This window comes from Sphaeramia orbicularis, chromosome 3 (genome assembly GCF_902148855.1).
Source record: "Sphaeramia orbicularis chromosome 3, fSphaOr1.1, whole genome shotgun sequence".
NCBI lineage: Eukaryota > Metazoa > Chordata > Actinopteri > Kurtiformes > Apogonidae > Sphaeramia > Sphaeramia orbicularis.
In genome coordinates, this window is record NC_043959.1 from 25,092,723 (window position 1) to 25,120,452 (window position 27,730).

General features: G+C 37.4%; 1 protein-coding gene across 1 annotated transcript in view; it reads left to right on the plus strand.

Moving 5' to 3' along the window:
• Positions 1–27,730, plus strand: part of efl1 (elongation factor like GTPase 1) — a 318,909-nt gene that overhangs the window by 80,132 nt on the left and 211,047 nt on the right. Inside the window, 2 exon segments of the mRNA XM_030126047.1 lie at positions 21,607–21,752; positions 23,287–23,459. Of these exon segments, the coding sequence (XP_029981907.1) occupies positions 21,607–21,752; positions 23,287–23,459 (319 nt within the window).

The window sequence follows — 27,730 nt, forward strand, 5'->3', positions numbered from 1 at the left end:
ATTGAACGGCCCTCGTATACAGTTTAGATCAGTAGATATTTTGGTTGGTGATGAATGTTTGGGTCTTTAGGGGTTAAAAATGTGTATGGAAATGCCAAAAAAGCAAAAAAAAAAACCCCCTAAGTTTCACACAAAAAGGTTTTACGGTCATTTGAGGTGTTAATGCACATATTGGAAAAAAATAACTCTCTTTTTTGGAATAAATTAAACATCTAATTATATAAACAATCCAACTTCACTGGTCACTATTAGTCATGTTATTTATTTATTTATTTAACCAGCAAGTACCTTGAGATAAAATGTCTTTTTCGAGGGAAACCTGACCAAGAGACACATCAGTACAATCCAAATGAACTAACAGAGTATAAAACTTACATACAATTAAGACAACATAAAATGGCTAAAAACATAAAAAAAGTTGAACTGAACTCCACAATACCACCTTTATCCACTTCAGATCACATCATGGAAATTCTCCTAATTTGCATTTTCTTATATTCAGTTCAATTAAATTCAGTTGATTCAGTTCTATTCATATGGCACCAATCATTATACGTGATTACCTCAAGACACTTCACAAATTCAGATTAGGCCTTAAAAACACTCTATGAAGAGGAAACCACCAAATCCTGCAGGAGCCCAAGGCAACAGTGGGAAGGAAAAACTTCTTTTACAGAAAAGATGAGCCTCAGATGATGCAACTTTTCAGAATTTACTTCATATTCACTTCACATTTTACGGAAATACGGCTCTGGACACGTAGCAGTTCCTATGGGGGGTTCTTATGTTGTTCCACACTGTGGAGCTCAGAGGTTGTCGGTGAATATTTCTGGTGCGCTTGTATTTTTGAAATTTTACTTAAAAAGGAAAAAAAAATACTTACACGCTCTTTGATGTAAAATTGTAACAGGGAAACAGTGTTGTTCTGGTTGAATGATACTCTGACCGTCTTAGACCATGTGGAATAACTTTTATTCCTTAGACTTTCCAGTTATAAAAAAGAAAAAAAAATACCTCACTGAATAATTCCACTATGTTGTCAGTATAGGAATAGAAACAATGTTAGGAGCAGCCCTCAAATCCTGCTGATTTAGAACAAGCCTGTTTACTTCCACATATGGTTTACTAGTTTTTCAACCAAATATGACACCAGGATACAAGTTTAGGATGTGTAACAGACACTTTGCGTTTCCAAAATTACAAATCCTTTAGTTCTTCAGACATAAATGTTTACAGCTGCACAGTAAAATGGCAATGATATAATATTCTTTTCAAATTATTACAACTATGATATACATTTTATTTTATCATTCGGCATTTTCAACCAAAACATTTGCAAACTAGAAGCACTCGGAGAGCGCAGACCTCCGCCAAGGCTGATCAGTGGCCCCCCCCGTGGGCCCCCCACCCCCGATCACCACCAAAATTTCATAATTTCTTCCTTATCCCACTTCCAACAAACCCTGAAAATTTCATCCAAATCTGTCCATAACTTTTTGAGTTATGTTGCACACTAACGATCAGTGCCCCCCCCCCATGGGCCCCCCCACCCCCGATCACCACCAAAATTTAATCATTTCTTCCTTATCCCATTTCCAACAAACCCTGAAAATTTCATCCAAATCTGTCCATAACTTTTTGAGTTATGTTGCACACTAACGGACAGACAGACAAACAAACAAACAAACAAACAAACAAACAAACAAACAAACAAACCCTGGCAAAAACATAACCTCCTTGGCAGAGGTAAATATTTACATTTTTTTTACTGTTTTGTGTAGTTTTATGTAAACATATTTCATAATTCTTAGTTGTTTTTTTTTTTTTTTCGCACATTTTCTTTGTTTCAGTTTGACTTGGGCTTTATCACATGAGAACATCTAAAACATTTTTTTCCCCACTAATACACTTCTTACACATGCACACATACAAAAAAAAAAACATACTTACCTACTTACTTTTTTATTTATTTCACAGAGACAATTTACAATCACACGATTGCATCAGCGTTAGTTAACAGCTAATTTACATCTGCAGTCCCATGGCAGGTAAACAGACAACAGTAAATACAGAAAATACATACAACAGTTGACAAACAATTTAAAAATAAAATACAGATATTGATATGACAATGTAATAAAAAGCTAAAAATGCGATAATAACAATACAGTCTAAATAACACAGGATAAAAAATGTATTCTGTGCAAAGATAAAATATTGAATATAAATATAAACAGTATTCCGGCCAAGTACCATTATAAGGCCCTTGTTTAGTTACAGCAGCATCTTTAAAGATCAAGTCCTGAGTGAGATTCATAATGGATCAATAATGTAGAGCACTTTGGGTGTCTAGAAAAGCGCTATATAAAATCCAGTCCATTATTATTATTATTATTATTATTATTATTCTTCTTCTTCTTCTTCTTCTTCTTCTTATTATTATTATTATTATTATTATTATTATTCTAACCATTTTGATTGTTCTACCTGTGGATTTCTTCAATGATCTACAATATAACAAGTGTTTGTTATTAAGAAGAATTGAAACCATAAATAACCAGGTATTTGGTTTCTTAAATTTTGGAATATAAGCCTTAAAAATTTAAATAATTACCTACAGTAATAACAGGGTTCCTGCAGGGTCTTAAAAAGTCTTGAATTTACTAATCTGCATTTAATCCATTTAAAAACAGTCTATTAAATTTGATATAGTAGGTTTTCACTTATGTTGCCATAAAGGTGTTGGCTGTATTGTGTTTAAATGTGTGCACACTGCAAAGAAAGTAACATTAGTCGAGTCAGTTCCACCCGTTTCAACCCGACAATTCACACTGAAATTAGGAACCAATTTTCGCTCATTTTGCAGCCCCCCCGAGAAATGAATCAGAAGGGTGGGAATCAAGGAGTTGGAGTAAATAAGTAGATTTTTCAAAATTCTAGAAGTCACAAATTTTTGCCAGTATGACTGTGAAATAGGCATTAAATTCTGTTCTAAATAGTCGTATAAAGTGTTCAATTTAACTTGTAGAAACCTGTAGGAACTCTGAATAATAATGATAATATTAATAATGTTAAATAATATAATGAATCATGGATGATAATGGAATTTATCACAGTTGTCACAAGTTAAACCCAATTATCATCTTAAAGGGACTATGACTTAAAATGGATACATTTATTTTGTTTTATTTTTTATTTATTTGTTTATTTGTGTTTATTTATGGGCGGTTGTGGCTCAGTTGGTAGAGCGGGTCGTCCAATGACCAAAGGGTCGGCAGTTCGAATCCTTGCTCCGACTGTCCACATGTCGAAGTGTCCTTGGGCAAGACACTGAACCCTAAATTGCTCCCAGTAGAGCCAGGCAGTGCCATGCATGGCAGATGCTGCCTACTGGTGTATGAGTGTGTGTGTGAATGGGTGAATGTGAGGAACTGTAAAGCGCTTTGGGCACCATGAAGGTGTAGAAAATACGCTGTATAAGTTCAGTCCATTTACCATTTATTTATCCAGGCAAGCAATTAAGAACAGATTCTCATTTACAAATGCAGCCTGATCAAAGAGCAATGGTTCCTTGAGGGGTGGGGGGTGGGGGGGCTAACAGTAAAAACAAGGTTAAACGATTTCAGAAACAAACAGAAAATTGGTGTTAAAACCTGTATAATTTGGTTCAGCGTTGTGTTTCCTGACAGAATTATTCCACTTAGTTCGACTCCTCTATGACGACCTCTTTTACCCCTCATGAGCCTGTTTGGACAGTGATTTGTTCCAACACCAGGGGGTGCTGTTTTCTTCTATATCAACAAAGGGTTCCAACAGATATCTCATATATTATATCTATATACGCTCTATGCTTGATCTCCAGCAAATCAGATGTAGAGTAGAAAGCTTTTTCTGGGAGCCTGTGGCTGGATGGTCTGCTCTCTCCTCCTGTCACAGAGCTGGATCCTAATTGCAGACTCCGCCGATGCTCTCCAAGTGAAGCAGAGCGCAGGAGATATAGACAGCCTGTCAGAAACGGGTTAGAGGATGGGAAGAGGAGATAGAGATATATGAAAGGGAGAGAGGGAGGGAAGAAAGGCTTAGTCAAAGCAGGAAGATAAGGTCACCTCAGACTGTGAGCCAGGAAGGGAAAAAATCTGTCCAAAATCTCGGCTAATGAGCCCGTCGGAGCAGGCGTTCTATTTTGCTCGCTACCTACAGCCGGCGTACTTCCACGCCGCTGACATTTCTGTGGCAGCCACCGGCTACAGCTGCCTACAGACAAGTGTTCACACACTGTCTGTGGCAGCGTGACCTGACAGTCAGCAGTCAACACTTAGTTTAACTACCTGACCCACCTCAAGCCAAGACACTGGACTCTTCACTTCAGGTTTGTTCAAGCACAAATCACTGCCCAAAAAAAAAAAAAAAAAAAAAAAAAAAAACAGCTCCCACTTGAATTGAACTAAGCAGAAAGTTCAGATTCTGCAGCGATTCATATTTCAACTGCAACAAGGTGTTTAACCCTTTAACTCAGGGGTGTCAAACATAGGGCACGTGGGCCTGAAAATGGCCCACCAAAGGGTCCAATTCGGCCCGTGGGAGGAATCTGGGAAGTGAAAAAATTCCACTGAAGATACTAACAGTCAAGGATGTGGGACTTTTTTTAGTTCAGGTTCCACATACAGACCAATGTGAAGTAAAATAATACCATAATAACCTGGAAATAATGGTTCCAAATTTTCCTCTTGGTTTAACGATATGAAAATATTTACATTAACAAACTATCCTCGAATAATAAAATGTGAATAACCTGAACTAATATGAAGTGTCTAAAGAAAATTAAGTGCAATGTTAACAATTTTCTGCCTGTTACTAAATGTTTTGCACATTTGTAGATCTACTGTGATCTGTGAGTTATGTTAATAATAAGCCGAGACGTAATATTGTAGATAAATGATAAGTTGAGGTATAATGGTGTTAAAATTGTACTTATTTTTCTTAAGAAATATCAGTTTTTTCAGGTTATTTACATTTTTTTTGTGAAAGGAGAGTTTGTTTTTATATTTTTATAATGTAACGTTTTTATTGCACTAAAACCAAGAGAAATATTTGGAGTTGTAGTTATTTATATATTATTATGTTTTTATTTTACTGATCCGGCCCATTTGAGATAATAGAGGAAATAAAGATTGGACTCTTAGAAGTTGAGCTTGAACCTGTTCCAGACTGATGGTCCGTCAGAGTGAGAAGAAAGGTAGATAGGTAGATGAAGTGATTACCCATCATGCCTAGTGCCTACAGTACAAGCCTGTGGGGGCAGTGTTATGATCTGGGGTTGGTTCAGTTGGTCAGGTCAAGGGTCACAATAGTATGTGGACAGGAAATGATGGAAATAAATGTGAGATTGTATGAGCTTATTGGAATGATGCCAGAGGGTTTCATAATCAGAGCTAAAGGCTAAATATTAGAGTGTGGGACTCTTTATAGTCAGTCTGTGGTAGTACAGTAGCTATAGTGTTTGTAATGTATAATTTAGTTAAAGTTAGAGTAGATCAGCTGTCTCTCCTCCTTGAACCATCACCTTACCGTGGTGGAGGAGTTTGAGAGCCTTAATGACCTTTTTTTTTTTTTTTTAAGTGTTTTTATCTGTCTTACTTGCTTTCTATTTCTTAACTTCCCTTTTAATCGTATTTGTTGTACCCTGCTTGTAGCACTTTGAGGTTTTTAGATTAAAATGTAAAGTGCATTACAAATACAATTTTTATTATTATTATTATTAGGAGCTGTTGTTGGGGGTATTTTGCTCCTGGTAGGGTCTCCCATGGCAGAGTGGTCCTAGGCAAAAGGCCAGATGAAGAACGGTTCAGAAGACCCTGATGCCAATAAATAACAAGGGGTCGTGTACCCAGCCTGGAGGGTTACCGGGGCTCCGTCTTGGACCCAGGCCTGGGTTTTTGGGGCCCATGGGCGAGTGTATGGTGGCCGGGCCTTTGCCCATGGGGTCCAGCTGAACCCAGCCTGAACCGAAGACATGGGCTCGTCGCCCTGTGGGCCCACCACCCACAGGGGGAAGCAGAAGGGTCCAGTGCATTATGGATCAGACAGCAGACCAAGGTGAGGGTCTTGGCGGTCCGATCCTCAGTTATGGAAACTGGCTTTTGGAACATGGAACGTCTCCCCTCTGGCAGGAGCTTATGGAGGAGGTTGAGCGGTACCGGCTAGATATAGTCGGCCTCACCTTGACACATAGACTTGGCTCTGGAACCCAAGTCCTTGAGAGGGGTTGGACTCTCTTTCTGAAACCCTGACCACATCTACTGACACTGTCATGAATAACTCCATATTTAGGTTTAATATGAGCGACTTAATGAATGTGAATGCATACATTTGTGGTTGATAACAGTGTATAATGATTAAACGCAGTAGATGGATGGGCGGAGAGATCATATAATCCAAAACAAGTGCAAATATTAGTATGTAGTTAAATGCAAATAAGGTCTCATTTCCCATTAATTCTCACTTGTGACCCAGTGTTGGTGTGTAGTGGTGTTTTACCTCCACAGACCATGATGCCCTCTGGCTGTATTTTCTACTTTCCTTTTTTCTTTCTTTTTTTTTTCCTGAGTTCAGGATGTCAACAGATGTGTGAACAGCATCACACAGCACATGGAATGGAAAAATATAAAAATGAAGCAACTCTGATCTCTGGGCCCAGCTGTATTTAAGGTTAACTCACTTTACTATCCCTATAGGGGAAATTCACAGTGTAACATGAATTGTGTAACATCTTAAACACAACTACTGTGGAGCAGTCTGTCAGGGGAAAAATATGTCAGATTTACTCAGAACCTGCTTGCCAAAATGGCAACAATAGAAAGAAAGCACATTTTTGTATGTTATCAACAGGTCTTTTCTCAAAGGAGGAGCAGTCTGCAACCTTTTGGTCCATTTATGTTTTCCAAATGCGTTATCAACACCCACAGATGCCGTTTTTTTGACCTTTCTAGATAAGAACAGCAAACACACATCTGTCTTAACAATGGAAACTTTAGAGTGCAGTCTTTTTGGTCTTGTCTATGAGAAAACACCCTATGTAGTCTATTCAGAACTGATGCAATAGTTGGTCCAAAAGACTGTTTCACATCAGTGGCAGCCATCTTGGATGTACCGCCCCATGTCAGATAAACAGTGCTGATTGGTCCCGACAGTTTTTGGCCAGGTGTAAATGTGTCTGTATTGGAGCCAGATGCATCTGCCACAGCGAATCAAACGTTATCTCTGAGGCAGATCTGTGCAGTTCCCATGCAGATATGACCATATTTCCTACAGTGTTTGAACTACTCATTTTGGGTAGAAATAAAAAAGTCACTCAGTTCACCTTTTTGTGCATGAAATATGAGAACCTTATCCCAGAGTGATTTGTTCTTCTTTAGACATGAAAAAAAAAAATAAAACAATGCAATAGAAAGTTTTTTTATGAACCTATTTTTCATGGAGTTACATGTGATTTAGTGATTTATTCCGAACATGCAATGAAATTTAACATATATGCACTTGCAAAACATACATAATAATACAAATATCAAGAATCATAACAATCTTAGTCAGAAGAAAAGCACAATAATTCCATTTACATGCCCGAAAAGGGGTGGGAAGAAGTGCAATTTATTTAATCCCACCCCCTCTCCCTACTATATTATTAATAATATATGTCCCTCTTCCTTTTACATTACTCTTTTATATTTATATATCTATTCACACACACACACACACACACACACACACACACACAAACACACACACTCATTCACCCATATACACATATATACGTTTATACATATACACACATACAAATACACATATAATCTTTTACCAATGCCTTTCTTAGTTGTGCTAGCGAATAAATAAACAAATAATAACTAACTCAAGGAAGGAAATATATACATAAACAACAGTGAACATATGGTGACAATTAATAACCCTCTTCCCTATATCTTGTGAAAAACATGTTCTTATAAGTGTTTTTGAATTGTCTTATGTTTGAACATAAAAGTCATTTCAGCTGAACACCATGATTTTAACTTCATAAGCAAAGAAATATGTATTTAACTGACCAATATCAGAGGACCGGAGAAAACGCCTATGTAAAGCTATGCTTTTATGTCAAATATTTGAGTATAGTTTTAATTTATTACAATTTTGATTTTATCTACCTAATATTTGGAACCAGCATTCACTTTTAAAGTCTTTGCAAAGGTTTGTTAAGCATCTTTGTGTTATTTATGCAAGAAATTATATAAATTTTTCAAATCAGATTTTATATTTTTTTTGTGTTTTTTGGCCTTTTATGTTGATATAGTAGGTTAAAGTGAATAAATGATAGGCGGATGATATGGATGAAGTTGTGCTGAAAAAAACAATACCAAACATGGGTATAATAAACATTTCTACATATACAGGGTGGGGAAGCAAAATTTACAATGAACATTTAGTTGTTTTTTCTCAGCAGGCACTATGTCAATTGTTTTGAAACCAAACATATATTGATGTCATAATCATACCTAACACTATTATCCATACCTTTTCAGAAACTTTTGCCCATATGAGTAATCAGGAAAGCAAACGTCAAAGAGTGTGTGATTTGCTGAATGCACTCGTCACACCAAAGGAGATTTCAAAAATAGTTGGAGTGTCCATAAAGACTGTTTATAATGGAAAGAAGAGAATGACTATGAGCAAAACTATTACGAGAAAGTCTGGAAGATACTATTAAAGAAGAATGGGAGAAGTTGTCACCCAAATATTTGAGGAACACTTGCGCAAGTTTCAGGAAGCGTGTGAAGGCAGTTATTGAGAAAGAAGGAGGACACATAGAATAAAAACATTTTCTATTATGTCAATTTTCTTGTGGCAAATAAATTCTCATGACCTTCAATAAATTAAGTGGTCATACACTGTCTTTCAATCCCTGCCTCAAAATATTGTAAAGTTTGCTTCCCCACCCTGTAGTATATAAAGGCAAAATCAAAAGTACTCAAAAACGGCCAAAATAGGCTCAGACCCCAAAGGGTTAAAGGGTTAAATATCAAAATACTACAATGACTGAAACCTGTGCAGACATAGTGCGAAGTCCTACTACTGTGAATAGTTCTTTGCTGTACTTATGAACAATAGGACTAAAATGTGGATGTTTTAAGATGCGATGAATCCGCCATTGGCTCTCTGGTGGTGGATGTCCTGCAGAGACGGTAGAATCACCAGTGAGGTTCCTCTAGCTGTTGTCAGACGTCTCTACAGGCCTTTGCTTTCCACTGACGCGCTGTTCCTGTAGCCCACGGTGAAGCAGCTGCTCGGTGGGCTCGTAGCGCTGCACCTGTACCAGTCAGCCCAGACTCCCGGTGACATTCTGAATTTTTGTCGCTCTCCTAAGGAAGCTCACAGTCTTTGTTATTGCTTTCACACAGTAGTTGTCAGGATGACTTAGTAGTTTGAGACATTTGAGGTTTTGGTTTGATTCCATCGCTTGACATGCAGTGCAAATCCCAAAAGTCTGTTTGGTAAAAGCTCATACCAGTGTTTCTTTGATTCTGGGCTTTTCCAAATGGTTTTCATGAGTGACTTCATTCTGACTCAAACTCAGGACTGTAACAAACAACTATTAAAAGTTATAATTATGCTTTAGATTGGTTTAATTTAGATGACTCGGTTTTGTGTGTCTCAGACAGAGCCCATGTTTTGTCTGACCAACAAATCAAAAGCTAATGGTTTTACATTTACAACCATGAAATACTGTGCAAAACTCGTATTCCACTTAAAGATTTATTGTTTTTTGGAGGGTTGAAATGGTCATACATCATATTTATATTTATTTCTCATTCTCTTTTCTTCACATGCAAGAAAATACAGGAGATATGTGCACAGCCTTAAAAAAACAGACAAAACACATTAAACTAAATGCGCTGTAACGGTTAAAGTCACTATTTAGTGTGACCTTCGACTCCATGACAAGAAGCAGCACAAACAATTAGAAACATCTGACATTATTGAATGAAACCTGGTATAAAACATCAGAAAATTAATGCAATAAATCTCATTTTGTCTGAACAAAAGGGTTAAAGGCAAGTTAAGTTAAGCTGTTTTTTCCTTGAATTTCTTTTGTTTTCCTGCTTTACATACTTCACATATATAAGTACATTTCATTTATATATCACTTTTCACAGATACAATCACAAAGTGCTTTACAGTTTAGAATAAAATGTTCATAAAAGCTTAAAATAGAATAAATAAAATGTCATACATACACCAGGATAAAAACAAAACAGTTGTACAGAGAAACAGACAATAACGCAATAGCACAAGATCATAAAACACATCCAGATTGGATCTTAATACAGATACAAATGCATATATGTGGTCATTAAGACTTTACTAAACCAACAAACCCAATATTAGATGAGGACTTTTGCACAGGACTGTATAAAACGCAGAAAAGCTGCAAAATTATGACGTGACAAGCTGAGATGATTTACTGTATAAAATTATCTGCCGCTTTCACTGTTTTATTTAAAGGTCCACTATTTTTAGTCGCTTGTATCAGTTATATTTTAGTAAAGGAAAAGGAAAATGATGTTAATGGAAAACATATACATTTTCTTGTCTTTTTGTGTGCATGTTATAATTAGCATAAAGCTTTACTGCAGAAAAAACTCAGTATTATCTTTCAAAGCTTCACTTTAAGGACATGTTTGAGATGGATCCACTCGTTTAATTTCATGAACTGTCATGGCTCTGACTGCTGATATAAACTGATGCTTTGCTGTGAAAATGGAAGCTAAAAGCTGCTAGATCAGAGAAATGAATGCAATGACTTCACTGAATAAGCAGTGTTGAGAGTACAAAAGTAATGCATTACAGTAACAGATTACTTTTTGCTGTAACGCCATAGTGTACGGCTTTACAATTCAATTTTCAGTAATATTTTACTCAGTACGTGTTCAATAGCGCTTGCGTTGCAGAACACTTTTTGCCCATAATTTAATTTCTTAAATGAAAAAAAAAAAAAAAGCAGCAAGACCGTGAGACTATAAGGAATCAAAAATGCTTCAGTAAAGTTCTGTTTCCTGTTGGTGTTCAGCCAATGAGTGCAGACGGCAGAAGACAGTCCATTGTCCACATGGTCATATGCTCATTACTAACCCTAACCCTGCTTTACAGAAGCTAGTTAACATTAGCATGATCCCTGTGATCAGCAATGACAAGGTAAGCTAACGCTTCTATGACTAGTTAGAATACTTTATTGATTGTGGATTTACCTACCTGCATCCTCAGCCCCGCCCCCATTTTAAACATGTAAAATGTAGAAAAAAATGCAAGCGTTCCTGCTGGGATTAGAACATTGTAGACCGTAGCGTTATTTACTGAGCTATCCATCAACATGTACTTCGGGAAGCAAATTTATGTATCCCATATCTCTACTATCTCTTACTGTATATTGGGGGGGGGGGGGGGTTCTACTGCGCATGCGCCATTTATGATAAGAGTCTGTATGTAACTCAAAAGTAATACAAGTCATGTAATGCATTACAATTCTGAGACAGTAATGTTGTAAGGTAAGGAATTACTTTTAAATAACAGTAATAAGTAATCTGTAATGGATTACAGTTTGGAAGTAACTTGCACAACACTGTTAATAAGTGAACTTTGGATGTAGAGCAAGGTTATTATTGTTAACGAAAACTAACTAAATGACCATAAGTAGAATTGAAATAACATTATTGCTAACTGAAATAACTAAAAACTATAATTAAAAGAAAAAACAATAACTAAGTGAAACTGTATTGTGTGCTTACAAAACTAACTAAAACATATAAAAAATATGGATAAAATTCCCTTTGTTTTTGTCTTTGCTGTGCTTGCGCTAGGAAAATGAAAGCTACAGCCAGTGTGGCTACATTTGTAGAAATGAGTGTAGCCACAAAAAGCCACAGCTAGTCTGGGTCCAGCCTGGGTCCAGTCTGGGTCCAGTCTGGGTCCAATCTGGGTCCAGTCTGGGTCCCTGCAGTGGGGCGCGTAGTGGACCACGGTGACGAGCATAGCTCCCCCGGGAAATTTTGGGAAAAATGAAGTCTTTTTCCTGCATTCTGATGCATTTTGAGCTTAAAAATATGTTCAATCTGGCTTCAGTTTCATACCAAAAAATCATAAAAAATTAACTTAAGTCAACATTTTCATCTAAACTATTTTTATTTTTAATCTAATGTATAACAAAACTATAAATGATAGACTTATAAATACAATTATTCTGACCACTGATGTTCATGAGATTCAATATGAGATTCAATATAAAATAAATTTACCAGTAGAATGAGCGTTTCTCAATTAATCCACCAGGGGGCGCCGCTCTTAATTAACCATACTGGACAAATACCACGAAGAAGAGTAAACTTTTTTGAGAAGAAGAAGAAGAAAGTCGGTAATAACAAACATGGAGATGACAGAGGTAACACTAATGTGATACTAATATTGCAGCATTTTCACTGGTAAGGTTTAACAGCTTAGCTTCAGCAGGTAGAGAAAAGAGAAATGAGCGATTAGTTTCGTTTTCACTTCCACTGGTGGCAGTCCGCACCTCTCCATACCCCCGGTGGTATTCTCTGTCTGGCTATGCATCCGCCAGCACCTGGAAATCAGATGGAATATACGCAGAGGACAGACAGAACGCTGCGTCCGTATCTGTCTGTGTCTTTAACGTTACTTGCAGTCAGCGTTACTTTTATCACCGTCATTTATTTTGAAAAATCTCCACACTGCTGACATTACTCCTCCACAGCGTACCTGCTGCACTTAACTGTGAATGTCACGCTACCATAAGTGGTAAAATACCTTCACCACTGTGGCTACACGGGTTGAAAACAACTTCGCTGACCAGGAAAATGCATCGCCAATGGCAATGTGGCGATAGGCTAGCGCAAGCCTAGCTTTGTCAATGTTCGACTGATATGAAATTGATTTATTTTGCCTGAGCAGTTTTAGCTAGCGGCACCATACGGTACTTCACGGTCCATCTCTTCTCATCACTTGTCGCTCAGAATCGTCCTCTCATCCACTCTACCTGGAAACATGCAGACTAAAGCTGGGACAAAGCAGCAGAGTCCTGTGTGGGATTTGTTTGAATACGATGGCGAGGAAGATCAAAGATATAAAGAAACTAAAACTGAGCATTTAGAAAAAAAAACGAAAACTAATAAAAACTAGCAAACCTGCTCTAAAAAGTAATTAAAACTAACTGAATTAGAGGGAAAAAAGTCAAAACTAAATAAAACTAAACTATAATGAAAAATCCAAAACTATTACAGGGTGGGGAAGCAAAATTTACAATATTTTGATTGAAAGGGATTGAAAGACAGTGTATGACCAATTAGTTTATTGAAAGTCATGAGAATTTATTTGCCACAAGAAAATTGACATAATAGAAAATGTTTTTATTCTATGTGTCCTCCTTCTTTCTCAATAACTGCCTTCACACGCTTCCTGAAACTTGCGCAAGTGTTCCTCAAATATTCGGGTGACAACTTCTCCCATTCTTCTTTAATAGTATCTTCCAGACTTTCTCGTAATAGTTTTGCTCATAGTCATTCTCTTCTTTCCATTATAAACAGTCTTTATGGACACTCCAACTATTTGTGAAATCTCTTTTGGTGTGACGAGTGCATTCAGCAAATCACACACTCTTTGACGTTTGCTTTCCTGATTACTCATATGGGCAAAAGTTTCAGAAAAGGTATGGATAATAGTGTTAGGTATGATTATGACATCAATATATGTTTGGTTTCAAAACAATTGACGTAGTGCCTGCTGAGAAAAAACAACTGAATGTTCATTGTAAATTTTGCTTCCCCACCCTGTATAACCTAGGTGTATAGAGAGGGTGTAGTGGATGTGGGTGTGGAACGCTGGCGGATCTGATGCCCGTTGATAAAACCGGACATTCTAAGGTCTAATATACTTTACAGAGACTTCCGCTTTAAGACGAACCAGTCTGGTAATAGCGGCTAAACAGCTGTCTTCGAGAATCACACATTCAGCCTTGAACTTACTTTCTCTCTGCATGGGGTCTTCACAGAAATGTCAGAAAGAATATTTTCTCTGTCACTGCTCCGTGACATTTTCTCACACTCCAGCCAGGATGGAAAATATCTGCAGTCAAACTCCTTTAGCGGTAAAAGCGATGAAGTGTGCTTTGCGGACAGCTTTAATATCAATACATTGTTTAATTTTCCAGTGAGCTTTTTCCTCCCTTTTTCACTATGTTAAAAGGTCTGTTTGCGGTCGCCATCGTCCTGCTCTAGTGTTTGGAAGCCATTACTTCATAACCGCAGCGGTCGAGGCCAGCAACCGACTCCTGGCATTCCCATTATTACCAATGAGCGACTGATTTGACCTCAGTGACTGTGCTGTGGTCCGATGTTGAAGCATGCACTGCGCAGCGGGGTGTTTATTTAGGTGTTCGAGCAGCTCTAGGCTCAAATAAATATCACATTTGGGTTGATAACCTTTACTTAAACATCTGTCCGCTTCAGGTTTGTTTGGCTTTCTGGTTTGGGAGGAAATAATCCGAACGAGAGACTCTCACCGAGCGAGTCGACTCGTACAGTTTGAAGCTGCGTCTCGGTTAGAAGTTATTTGTTCTTTAGTCCAGGCCGACGTCTAATGGGGTTTGCTCTTTTTGTGGTTTCCTGTTAGAATTCTGAATTCAGGCTGCAACTCCATTTATATCCAATTTATGCAAAAAAAAAAAAAAAGGCCCAATCAGTCTGAGTGGGTCGGTAGGGCTGCTGCTGTTGTCAAGGGCAAATTATGGGCTTTTTTAAGTGGTTTGTCATGATGGAGCTGAACTCTGCGCTGGATGCCGTCACTCAGGCCTATTGTGAGCAGCTGTGTTGCTATAGTCACTGTGGTCTTTTTGAAGAGGCTGCACGTACACACTGCACAACATGCACACACTACCGCACCGCATACTCACAAAAACACAGGTCATGTAGCAAAACTCATGTGGGGATAATTGTGTTCTGGTTTCACAGCTCACCCCCCCCCCACACACACACACACACACACACACACACACCCCTCTACGGACCTTATCCAGGGAATTCAGAGCTCGCTGCTTCCCGGGTGTTTACCAAACAGAGCTTTAGAAATGGTTTCCAGACAGAGCAGCAGGCGCAGTGTTTCAGGTGTAGTCCACTGCACAATAGAATAGAATACAAGACAAGACAATGCAATAAAATACGGTGGATTAAATTAGATTAGATTAGATTAGATTAGATTAGATTAGATCAGATTAGATTCGATTAGATTCGATTAGATTAGAATCGATCTTTATTGTCACTGTTACAGGAAAAATTAAAATCAGTTTAGCAGCAAAAACACTTGAAGTGCAAAAAAGACTGTACAAAAATATCACACAAAATTATACTGAAAATATTTACAATATGGGTGCTTCTGTGAAACTGGGTTCATTTTGGTATCTGGCACTCAACCATCTTTTTAGACCCAATAATAAAAGGTAAAGGTAAATTTAGATATATTTCCCCCGAGGATGTACCTAATGATGACCTCAGATAAATGCAAAAAAATATATACATTTACTCTTGCTCTGAGCCATCCCAAAATTAATGAATTTTTAATAAAATACTGGGGCCAAAAATAGGACCAAAATTGGGACAGGAAAAGCTACCTAGGTGTTAGTCCATTTGATCATGAAAACATGGCTGTAAATGGTCTTATATACCACTGTAAATAAAGACACTGTGTTAAATTTGATGATCCTAGTGGTTTTTCTAATCCAGACATGTGGGTTGTTTGTGAATCTCAGTCTCATTCCGGGTTTTGTGTGTAACCCATCGTGTCCACTTGTGTTACACACAGAACCTGCCCATTTAAACACAAATAAATCATGAGTGATTTTGCAATAGCGGTCATTTCTGCCTTTCATAATTAATTCAATTCCCAAAATGTACCTGTGAGAGAATAAAAATATATTTTAAAAATAGTAACACGTAATTTTCGTGCCCTTTTTACCAGGTTATATGTAGATTTTTGTATAAAAATAATATAAAAATGTGTTTCGTCTGAACAATAGTTTCTCTTTTATCTCAGAAAATATTTATTTTTAAAATAGACCCAGAGTGCTTCCAAACTTGCTTCATAGCATGAGTCTACATCTGGTTGGAATTTTTAGTCCTGTTTTTAGGGACCAGTTTCATAGAAGCACACTGCAAAGAAATACCAAAATATACAAAGAGCCAACTCTATACTACAGATAAAATAAATATTTGCAGCATATAAGGATATATACAGGTAATAAAGGATATATACAGGAAGGAAGGGGATTTTTATCTGGGATACAAAGTGGGAAATGTGTATTAAATAGATGCATTATAGATTAGAATCGAATAGAATAGGACTTTATTGTCACTGTTACAGAAACAATAAAATCAGTTTAGTAGCAAACGCCTAAAGTTGCAGAAGACTGTAGAAAAATAACACTGTGTAAAAACCGTATGGGTTATTTAAATGCATACATTTAACTGTTTGTTGATAAAAGCTGTGCAATGCCACAACAGTAAATAACTTAATGTGGTGACAGCTACAGAAACAAGTGGATTATTCCCTAAATGACAGATTAGATGTCAAGTAATTAATCACTGATAATGCTTCATTAGCCTTTCCACTAATTATTACTTTTAGACCATAATGTTAACGGCTGTGATAAAGCCTGTCTACACACAACCACAACCACAAAACATGTTCCTGTCAGTGGTATAGACTATGGTGACTGACTCTGGTCCATTTTTTCACTGAAAATGATGTACAAAAATTTGGGAAATATTTGGAAAGTATGTTGCAGTCGTGACATGAAAAGGACAAAAAAAAAAATCTAACTAAAGTTTCAATGATAATCAGTGGTCTGGTGTTCAGTTCTGGTGCAGCAGCAGTGAGTCTTTAATGCCGCGTTTCCACTATGTGGTATCGGCTCGGCTCAACTTGACTTGACTCGGCCTTTTTTCGTTTCCATTACGAAAAAGGACCTGGAATCTGGTACCCGGTACCAGTTTTTTGGTATCACCTCCGTTGAGGTTCCAGGACTGGGGAACAGATACTGAAACGTGACGTGTAAACAGTGCAGACCACTGATTGGTCAGTGAGTTGTCTCTGTTTTACAAAAAACATGCGGAAGTTTACAGTAAATATAGCGGTAGGTTAATCCACATAACAGCTCACAAAACTACACCATTGTTTGTCGAGGAGGTTCAGATGTAAAAATTCAGCACAAGTTTGACGAGACAACACGCAATGAGCGAGTTTATCAGCAACTCTCTGAGCAGACAACACGGAAGTAACGTGCCGCATCGCTATGACGTCCAGGTACCGTAAAGTGGGTAGTATCCTGGAATGGAAACGGCCTCCAGGAATAGGACCTGGTACCCGAGTCGAGCCGAGCCAAGCTGAGTCGAGCCGGCATTATAGACAAAGGCAAAGAGTTCAGGCTTCATACAATATCCCAGTGATCAGACAGAATGTGGGGAAGAAACTGAACAACATGCATGTTCATAAATGTACAAACGTTGGTCCACATTCTACTTTTTTTATTCCTTTTCTTAACCCCCCTAACCAGAATCCTTTAAGTGAAATCATAACCCTTGAGCAAGTAGAATGTGGTCAAATTTGAGAAAGGACAGAAGAATAAAAATGTATGCCATGTAAAGTATACATACAGATGAAGTCTTACAAAGCTTACACTGGTCTATAAGTAAAATACCTACAGAATAAAAGTAGTGAAACTTTGCCAAGATTGAGTCACTAATGAAGAAAAATTAAGTCAAAAATGCCAGTTGGCTGTAGTTTCCAAGATACAGTCTTGGGTCAAAATGTGAAACTGAGAATTAATGAGAGAATCGGTTAAACTTTACCCTATGACACCAAATGTATCATATTTGATACATGAGTTTTGAAGCCCCCTACATGATCAGTGTGATATTTTTTTTAATTGAAAAACCTGATATATACAATTAGATACATGCAATACACAGATAATCCACCAGGGGGAGGAATTCATTCACCAGAGACCTTTCCAGTGACACTACAAGACTGTCATTAATGAGGAAGGAGGCAGAACTTTGACAATTTTGAAAAGGAATTACCAATTTGTTAGACATCTTTGTTATGTTATGTTTTTGTTTGTTCAAAAAGAATAATATTTGAGCATTGAGACCCAATGTATCAAATGTGATACAAAATTGAAACTCATACACGGAAACTGATATTTGAAAAAAAAAAAAATTGTTGGTTCAGAAGGACCAATAAAGGCTCCAGTTTCAAAGAACTGGAATTTTCTGTCAATGACTTAATGGTTCAGGCTTTACAGGGTTAAAAGGAGTGTTTGTTTGAGAGATAAAAGATCTGCTTCAAAAACACCGTCTGCACATTATAATGCATTCCCTTTACAGGTTCTGTCTAGTGGAACATTTATAAATCTATTGTATAAATGGATGTCAAGCAATGGAAAAAGGTCATGTGGTCTGATGAGTCCACACTAACCATGCTACAAAGTGTTGAAGTGATTACCCATCATGCCTAGTGCTTACAGTCTAAGCCTGTGGGGGCGGTGTTCTGATCTGGGGTTGATCCAGTTATTCAGGTCTAGGTTCATAATGTTATGTGTCCATAAAATGAGCTCATCTGAACCTGAATAAACTGAATGACCTGAATGAATATCAGGGGAGTTTTTTCTTCGCTGATGATAATGACATATTCCAACACGACGACACCAGGATTCATCATTGTTAAAGAGTGGTTCAGGAACAGGAGACATTATTTAACACATGGACTGGACACCACCTGTCCACATCTTTGGGATGTGATGGAGAACATTTTACACTTTAGTCCAGCTCTCCACCATTAATGCAAGATCTGTGTTAAACAGTAAAGGAGTCATTTTTTGCTTTTTTAAAGGGAAGTGTTCATTTCAAAACATTTCCCTGTGGTCTACATAAACTGTAAATGCTCTGCTTGGGTCTGAACTCTTCATTAATTCAACTCCGCAGATCCATATTCAACCCTATTTCTGAGTAATGACACCAGAAAGGTGAACGCTGGCCCTTTAAATGCACATGATCCTACCCACTTCAGGTTGTTGACTGTGCTGCTCTGTCATGTTCAACCACTTGTGTTCATTAATACAACCAACAACTGAACATTTTAGGTAATCAGCTCAAAGTTTGGACACATTTTCAGTTTTTACTACAACCTCTGCTGCTGACAAACAATTATGTCGTACTCGGAGAAATGTTTGTCGGAAGTCTTGACCTTATATGTGCAAATGTTGTGACGTAACTAGTTATAAAAAGTAACAAATGAAGCAGAAATTGAAACGGGTTGTAGAAATCCACTCGATTTTTGCTGGAATGAATATAAAGATAGCTTTGCAGCACCTGGAGGGTTCAAATTCAAACTTTATGAACTATTAGGGTCCAAATACACAAATAAATGAACCAAAGACTAATAAAAGTGGGTTTAGCAAAATATGACCCCTTTTAACACAACTCTGGATGGAAATAAATGTTTCGACATTTATCGTGACATTACATGAGTTGCATGTTTTCCTGTAATCAAAGCTAAAATGCAGACCAACAAAATACTGTGACTTTTTTGGCTAGGCTGTGTGTATGCAATTTGATAATTGCTGGTAAGCAGTTGGTAATTATTAGAATACCAGGGTGCCGCTTATCCACGGTATATAAAGACCTACATGTAAAGTCACAGCATGAACAAGTGCTGACTAACAATAGACATATTATTAAATCGGTACATACGGATACAGATGTACTTTTACATCAGCTCAATAATAGGAAAGAAAACAAACAAACAAAAGCACAAAATTAATGAATGAGCAATTATGAGTCTGAGTTATCAGACTGAGGTTTTGTAGACTCCGATGGGTATACAAGGTTTAGTCATACTGAGGGTTTGAACCCTTAACTCAGCGGTTCCCATCCTTTTTTGGCTTGTGACCCCAAATTTCTGGTGACCCCAGACATTTTAAACGAAGACATTTTTTTTTTTGCTATAATTAATTTGTTATTGATCATGTAATAGTTTACTATATCATGTTGCAAATAAATGTTAACCCTTTCATGCATGAATTGTGAGAACCTTAGTCAAGATTTTTTTCTTCAGTGTTTTTATTCCTCCTTTGGCATGAAAAAAACAATGTGTTCGAGTTTTTTTTTTTTCTATGGAGTTACAAAAATATCCATGCATTTAATTTTTGAAGTAAAGAAACACGTGTTTAAAACCCAATATCAGAAAGTGATATGAAAACAATGAAATAAAAACATTTTTAACGCTGCTAATCTGATGTCTTCTCACATTTTAACATATTCTAATGCTAGTAATTACTCACTTCATGGAGATAACGTGGAAAAAAAAAAAAAAAACCCTTCTTGTCTAACAAATAACAATAATTTTATAATTATTGATAATTGATTGATAATAACAAAAATAACAAAAACCCATGAATGTACAAGAGAACAGCTGGAGAATAACTGTCCACTGCAGTGACCACTATGCATGAAAGGGTTAATTTTAGACAACATTTAGGCTATATACATTCAAAAATTCAAAACAATGTACAAAGAAATGGTTTTGTCACAATGTCTGGCTCAAGGAAGACTGTGATCATTATTTGGATTGCCAGGTTGTTATATTGTATGGTGTGTGTGTACATACATGGGGGTGCAGACGTGGGTTGGTGTACAGATGTAGACATAAATTGATGTAAATGTATATGTGAATGTATGCGTTTATGGATAATCATAATCTTATGTTGTATAACGTGATTAGGCACAAACAGTCTGAGGATTGGAATCGGGGGATAGGACTGGATAAGCAGTGGCTTCTACCCACTCTCTTTCAGACACAACAGTTGTTTCTTTTTCTGTTATTCTATTTTTTATTTTTGTTTTGTTTTATTTTTTTCCATAGGTTTTGTATTATGTTTGTGTTTGAAATAAACTAAACTAAAACTAAATATGATGTATATTGTTATGGACGGAGGCAGAAAAGCCAGGTGTAGATTACTGCACAAAGGAAGAATTTTATTTTCCTTGGTCAGTCCAGCTTGGATTTGCAAGGCTGTAAATTAATACTGAACAAACAAGAACTCAAACTATGAATTATGAAAGAGCTGCAGCATCTGAAACCGACCACAATGAACATTTGACAGATAAACAGAACCACAGTGCTTCAGTTTCAGACTCACAGTTTGTCACGTCTGTTATGTGTTGGGATTGTCTCTGTCAACTCACTATATGTTTTTTATTAGTAAGTTTTTTTTTATCAATTACTAGAAATTTCAGGCGACCCCATTTAAATTCCAGATACAGTTTACAGTTTGATATACATGACCTATTTCTTCCACTTATTTCAACATTTTCTCATCCTCAGTTCTGTAACCACGTCTCCATGTGTCCAACTCTGGACGTACTCCTGCATCTGTCACATGCAGAAAACATCTGTCAGGAGGTCAGCAGGACTCTGACCTCTGTTCATGTGTGTTTTCAGGCCGTTGACCCAGGAGGAGATCGCCCAGCGCAGGGAGCTGGCCAGACAGAGGCATGCTGACCGGATGGCAGCCGATCAGTCAGCGGCAGACCTGGCAAAGTACGACAGTACGACACAGGACGGCCAGACGGCTGCACCCGGTACAGGTATCAGCCCCGGTTCACTCATTTTCATCAAAGGGATTATTTATTTATCTTATTTATTTACTTTTCCTCTGAGTTGGAGGATTGATATGTGTAATTATTTATTTACTTTTTGTTATTTATTTCATTTAATATTATTTATTTATTTTTATTCATATATGTTTTTAAAATTTGTCTTCATTATTATTTATTTTTCTTATTTACTTTTTTTTGTTTTTATTGAATTGTTGTCTTTATCTGAGAAACAGGAAGAAAATTCCAAGGCACTCTCTTTAAGCATTAAAATGTCTTTATTCTTATGGCATGGCCATATATATAGGTCTGTATGTGACCATGCCATAAGAATAAAGGTATTTTAATGCTTAACCCTTTCATGCATACTGGTCACTACAGTGGACAGCTATTCTACAGCTGTTCTCTTGTATATTCATGGATTTTGTTGTTTTGTTTTTTTTGCACATATCTTTATTAAAGTTTTAACACATTACATATCTTTTCTGACATGAATTGGTAACATTGTGTAGATCTCCCCTGAGTGTAATAGTTATAGTTTTCACACAATTTATCAGTAAATACATGGTTCTTCGCTTCAAAAATTAAATGCATGGTGTCCAGCTGAGTGGACATTTTTGCATCTTCATGAAAAATAGGTTCATGAGATTTTTTTAAATTATTACTTTTTTGTTTTTAAATGCATTTTTTTAAACATTTTTTTTTAAAGATTTATTTTATTTATTTTTCAAAAGAAGTTTTTCAATCATGTTTTTTTCATGATTAAAGAGAAATGAAAACACTCTTGATTAAGGTTCTCATAATTCGTGCATGAAAGGGTTAAAGAGAGTGCCTTGGAGTTTTCTTCCTGTTTGTCATCTACTTAATGAATCCCTTTTTCCAGAGAGCACCTTGAACAAACTCTTTTTTGCCTTAGCATAAAAGCTGTTCTGGAGTCCTGCCGACCTGCCGAGGGCAACAAAGAACTATTCAACAGCCTGTAATTGTTCTATAGAAATTCAACATAATTAATCAACATGGTTAAATTATTACAACAAATTATAATTCTGCTGTAGCACTCAGAGATTCACTGAATGAAAAGTGCATTGTAAATAAAATTGATGATTATTCTTATTATACAAAATACAATATATACAACATATTGACACATAACATAATAAGTCATATAATTCCTGGTCTTAGATGCATGAACATGTGGGTGTGTTTGTGGGTGGAGCATGAAAAGATATGAAAGCACATGTATTTCATCTTTTTTTTTTGTTAGTAATTTTATTAAACAGAAAAATAGTAAACTTGGAATTTATTTAATAAAGCTCTTGTATTCATTGTGTCACATCTAAAATCTGATAATAACACAATAAATTCCATAAATAAATTATGTGCTAAATAATCAGGTCAGTGAATGTTTAGAAAATAGTCTGAGTTTTTACACTTGGTTGAGTCGTAAAACTTTTATGTTACAGTTTCTATCCCCCTTTTCTAGGAGCCACACCTCCATAGTAATGATCAGAGGTTGTTTTTTTAGATGTGTCGGCCAGGATGGAGAGTCTGACGGTGAAGGAGCCAAAGCCTGAGGAGGACGAGCAGCAGAAGGAGACGTTCATCGCGTTCGCCAGAGTCTACAGCGGTGTGGTCAAACGTGGACAGAGAGTGTTCGTACTAGGACCAAAGTATGACCCGGCCCAGGGTCTGAGCATGGTAAATACACAGGCACCATTTAACGCACCTGCTTTTCTTTTTCACCTTTTCTGTGTATTTTCTCTGTAAATATTAGGTCTGTAACGGTACACGTACCGAACCGAACCGTTTCGGTACACACCTGTTCGGTTCGGTACACAGCTGTACCGAAACGGCACAGTATGTTGAGAAAAACGAAAAGGAACGAAAGACGTCGTTCGATGCGGAACTTTAAATCCGCGCAAGTTCTACACGGACATATGGAACTAGTGCACAACGACTCGAAATATGAAATAGCTGCTTCCATAAGGTTTAAAAAAAAACAACAAATGTGATGTGAACCTAAAGGGAAGAGACTGAAGACCCTCCACCATCAGTATAGTCCAGTTTGGGATCAGTTCAGGTTCAGGTAAAAGACAACAATGAGGTGAGAGACGCTGATAAGACGGACACTGTTTGGCCCCTAGGAACTACGGTAGTTCTAAAACACTGACACTAGCTCTGTCTGTCTCTTTCTCTCTGTCACACACGCACACACACACACACACACACACACACGCTGTATAATAGAGGAATAGAACCTGGGAGTTGGAAGTTGTAAAGGAGTTGAAAGGATGTGAAGTTTCACTTTTGTTTCACACCAGCGTTAGTTATTACGTTAGTTATGGACTGAACCCCCACATACCCCCCCCCCCCCCCCCCCCCCCGGCTCTGAACAAAAAAAAAAAGGAAATCCCCCCCCCCGTGTTTTTGACAAATCGCACCCTGCACACGCGCACACACACACACACACACACACAAAGTACACAAAGTGGCCTAAGCAGTTTATCTGTCCTAAAATAAATAATAATTAGTTTAATTTATTTGTCAAAGTTGCTCTTCAGTTTGTTTAAACAGAATACCAGTTTACTCTCTTCTTAATGTTGCACTTCATGTGGAATTTTTTTTGTTGTTGTTTTAATGCAGAATGTGAACTGACAGAACTGTGATTAGATTTTTGTTGTTTGTTCAAAATTCCCTTTCAGGGAAAAGTGCAATACTAATGTTTAAAATACATTTAGTGATATGTTTATGTTTATGCATTTGGCAGACGCTTTTTTCCAAAGCGACTTACAGGGGAAAACCAATTAAATCACTCAATCAATCAAATTGTATTTATATAGCGCCAGATCGCAACAAAAAGTTATCATAATATTTTATTTTCTGTTTGATTTATAGCAGCAGAATTATATTATTCCTGTTTTTCTATATTCTATTGTCTCCAAAAATTGGTAGAAGAATGTTCAAAAATTCATAAATGCATTAAAGACATTTTGAGGGGTTTTCTTTCTTCCCGTACCAAACTGAAAAAAAAACCCAAAAACGTGGCTTTCAGAACCGAAAACGTACCGACCCGAAAATTTTGTGTACCGGTACAGGCCTAGTAAATAGTCCTGTAGATGGTCACATTGTCTGGACTGTATCACTGCTGTAGGAGATAGACTTCCAGTTGATCTTTGAACCACATGATCGTCATGTTTACGTCATTTTCTTTACATCAGCGACAGTAATATCTAAACCTTGTTAAAGCTCTGCACTGGTATTATTGCGTCTACTAGATCGACACTACGGATAAAGACAAAAGTATTGGGACACGTTGAATTCAGGTGTTTCTTTTCTAACAGGGGTTTCAGATACAAAACAATAATGACAAATGTCATAATATAGATTCACTAGCCAGTCCCTCCAGGATTTCGCAGGCTTTTTTTGTGATTGTTGCAGCCTAAAATGCCTGATTTTGCGGCAGCTTTTCCAAAAAATTGCGATTAAAGTTGCGATGATTTGAGGCTTCTTTTATTAGTCATTGGAACATGGGCATTTACAAATTACCTAGAACAGTCTTTTTGAGTTTTTAGCCTTAAAAAGCACCAGGAAGCAATGATTTTAAACAAAACAGGCTTTTTTTTCATTCATTCATTTATTTGTTTTGAGCAGAAGAAAAAATTAAACATTTTTTGTGTACAAGGAACTAATATCAGAGCAAATACATTAATTAATTAATTTATTTATTTATTTATTTTATTTATTTATTTAATAGGGACAGTGCATATTAATGAACATCTACAACAATTGCAACTGTAAATATGCCAGATTGTAGCAGCAGTGCTAATTTCTATCTGTAGTCCCTAGGCAGGTGACAAGAAAGACAGCTGACAAAGGGCACCAGAGAATGATAATAAATAAAGATGATCAAGACAAAATAATTACCATGTACACTAGTAAAAACAAAATAAATTCAATCTGTACTGCTCAAAAAGGAGTGGGAAGAAGAAAACTGATTAAATCCCACCTCCATCTCACATTTATACAACACAACACATGACTTTTGCTTCCTTAATGATATGGTAGTATATTTAGGGTTAGGGTTAGATGGGTTACACATACACACACACACACACACACACACACACACACACACACAGGGCAGCCAAACTTGGGTTACTTTCTATCTAACACATAAGAGTAAACATTAATATTAACACCAAGTTTAATGACTATTTTCGTTTGTGAGCTTGTTTTTTAACTCCACACACAGACTTGCACTCGCACTCCCTCACACACACACGCGCACACAATACAGAAAAAGGAAAGCATGCCTCCACAGGTTCTTTCTTCTTCTCTTCTATTGCCTTATAGAGTAGATCTGCACTAACTTTGTCCCTTTCAGCTCCTGCTGTTGTTCTGGATCCAACAGCCTCTGTCATTGGGACTTGTCTGGTCTTTCCTCTTCCAGTTTCAGTCATTCTCCTGCATGTTTTGTGGTTGAAAAGTGTCTGTGGAGCGGCCGCTTTCATTTGTGTTCCACCACAGAACGGTATACTTCCACTTTTGTGTAACACATCTGGAAACTGGCTTGCACGAACTTTGGCAGTGAAATTTGTCGGTAAATGTGGGCGTTATGCATCACACATGTCTTCATCTTCTCAAACGTCAACAAGGAAGTGAACGTGATGACGTACATGTCACGTAGAGGGGGGTGGGAGATACGGGGCTAAGGTGATTGGTCAAATTTGCGGAAAATTTGCGGTGATTGGACGAAATTGCAGTGCCGCACAGAATTTGCGGTGATTGGCTGAACTTGCGTTAATAGTTGCGATCGCAACATCGCGAAATCCTGGAGGGACTGACTAGCGCGTTGACCTGTGGGAATCCATGGGTTCTAGAAGCAGTAGAGTTGATAAAATGGGGAGCAGAGTTTTTGTAGAAGTTGGTCCGAAGTTATGCAAAGTTTGTATACGCTTAGTGGTGAAACATGCAGATTAGGAAGAAATATAATGACCCTCATTTTGTTATGTATTGAAATACCAAGTAACTGAAAAGAATGCAGTTAGAGTGATGTTAAATATATTGTGGAATGGGCTTTACAGTAATGTTACTGTTTGACTTTTTCACATTCACGTTACTTGATGACTCAACTCATCTTATTGGTGTAACACACAGATTAGGAAGAAAAAAAACTGCCCTCATTTACTTTACTATTGACACGGACGTGGACCAGAGACTTTTACACAGGACTGAACATGACGGTTTATTGGGACTCACTCCCAGTCCTGTGTGTGGATCCGAACTCTGGTTCATCTGATTGTAGTCGGTGCACAAAGGTTTGTCACTGTGTTACGGTGGGGGGGGGTTCGGGGTCCGGAGGGGGACGTTAGCGGGCCAGGTCTGACTGACAGAGTGGAACCAGGCCAGAGTAAGAACTAGACCGACCTTGTTAGTGTATGATCATAGCCGGACCCGGTCCTGTCTGTCCCTGTGTTTCCGTTGATCTGGATCCAGCCCCCCACCCCCGCTTGTGGCTGTGAATGGACTTGTCCACTGGCCGCCTGTAAACCCATTGTAATTTTAAAATATAATAACTCCGAAAGTATTGGTCGGATCAATGTGCAGTTTTCACCCCTCTGATCCTTGACTCCAAAAGGCAAAGGCTCTGTCCAGTTTTTCAGTTATAAAGCTAATATATATACATGCATGCACACACACAGAGGTCACTTGGCTTTTATAATATAAATATTGGGATAAATATCATTGCATTGGTTAGTTTGGTTTAAATTGTTATCTTTGTGTCCAAAATGCCTCAGAGGTGGTTTTTATTGAACTCTCTAACAACGGTAATCTCTCCCGCGCTGCATTTTGCACTTTACAGCATTCAAATTAATGTAACTCCTGAACCATTTGCGGTATCCACAAAATTGAAATGGCATTTGAAAGCTGAGATCCTGAGCTTCTGGCAGTATATAACACTGTATGGC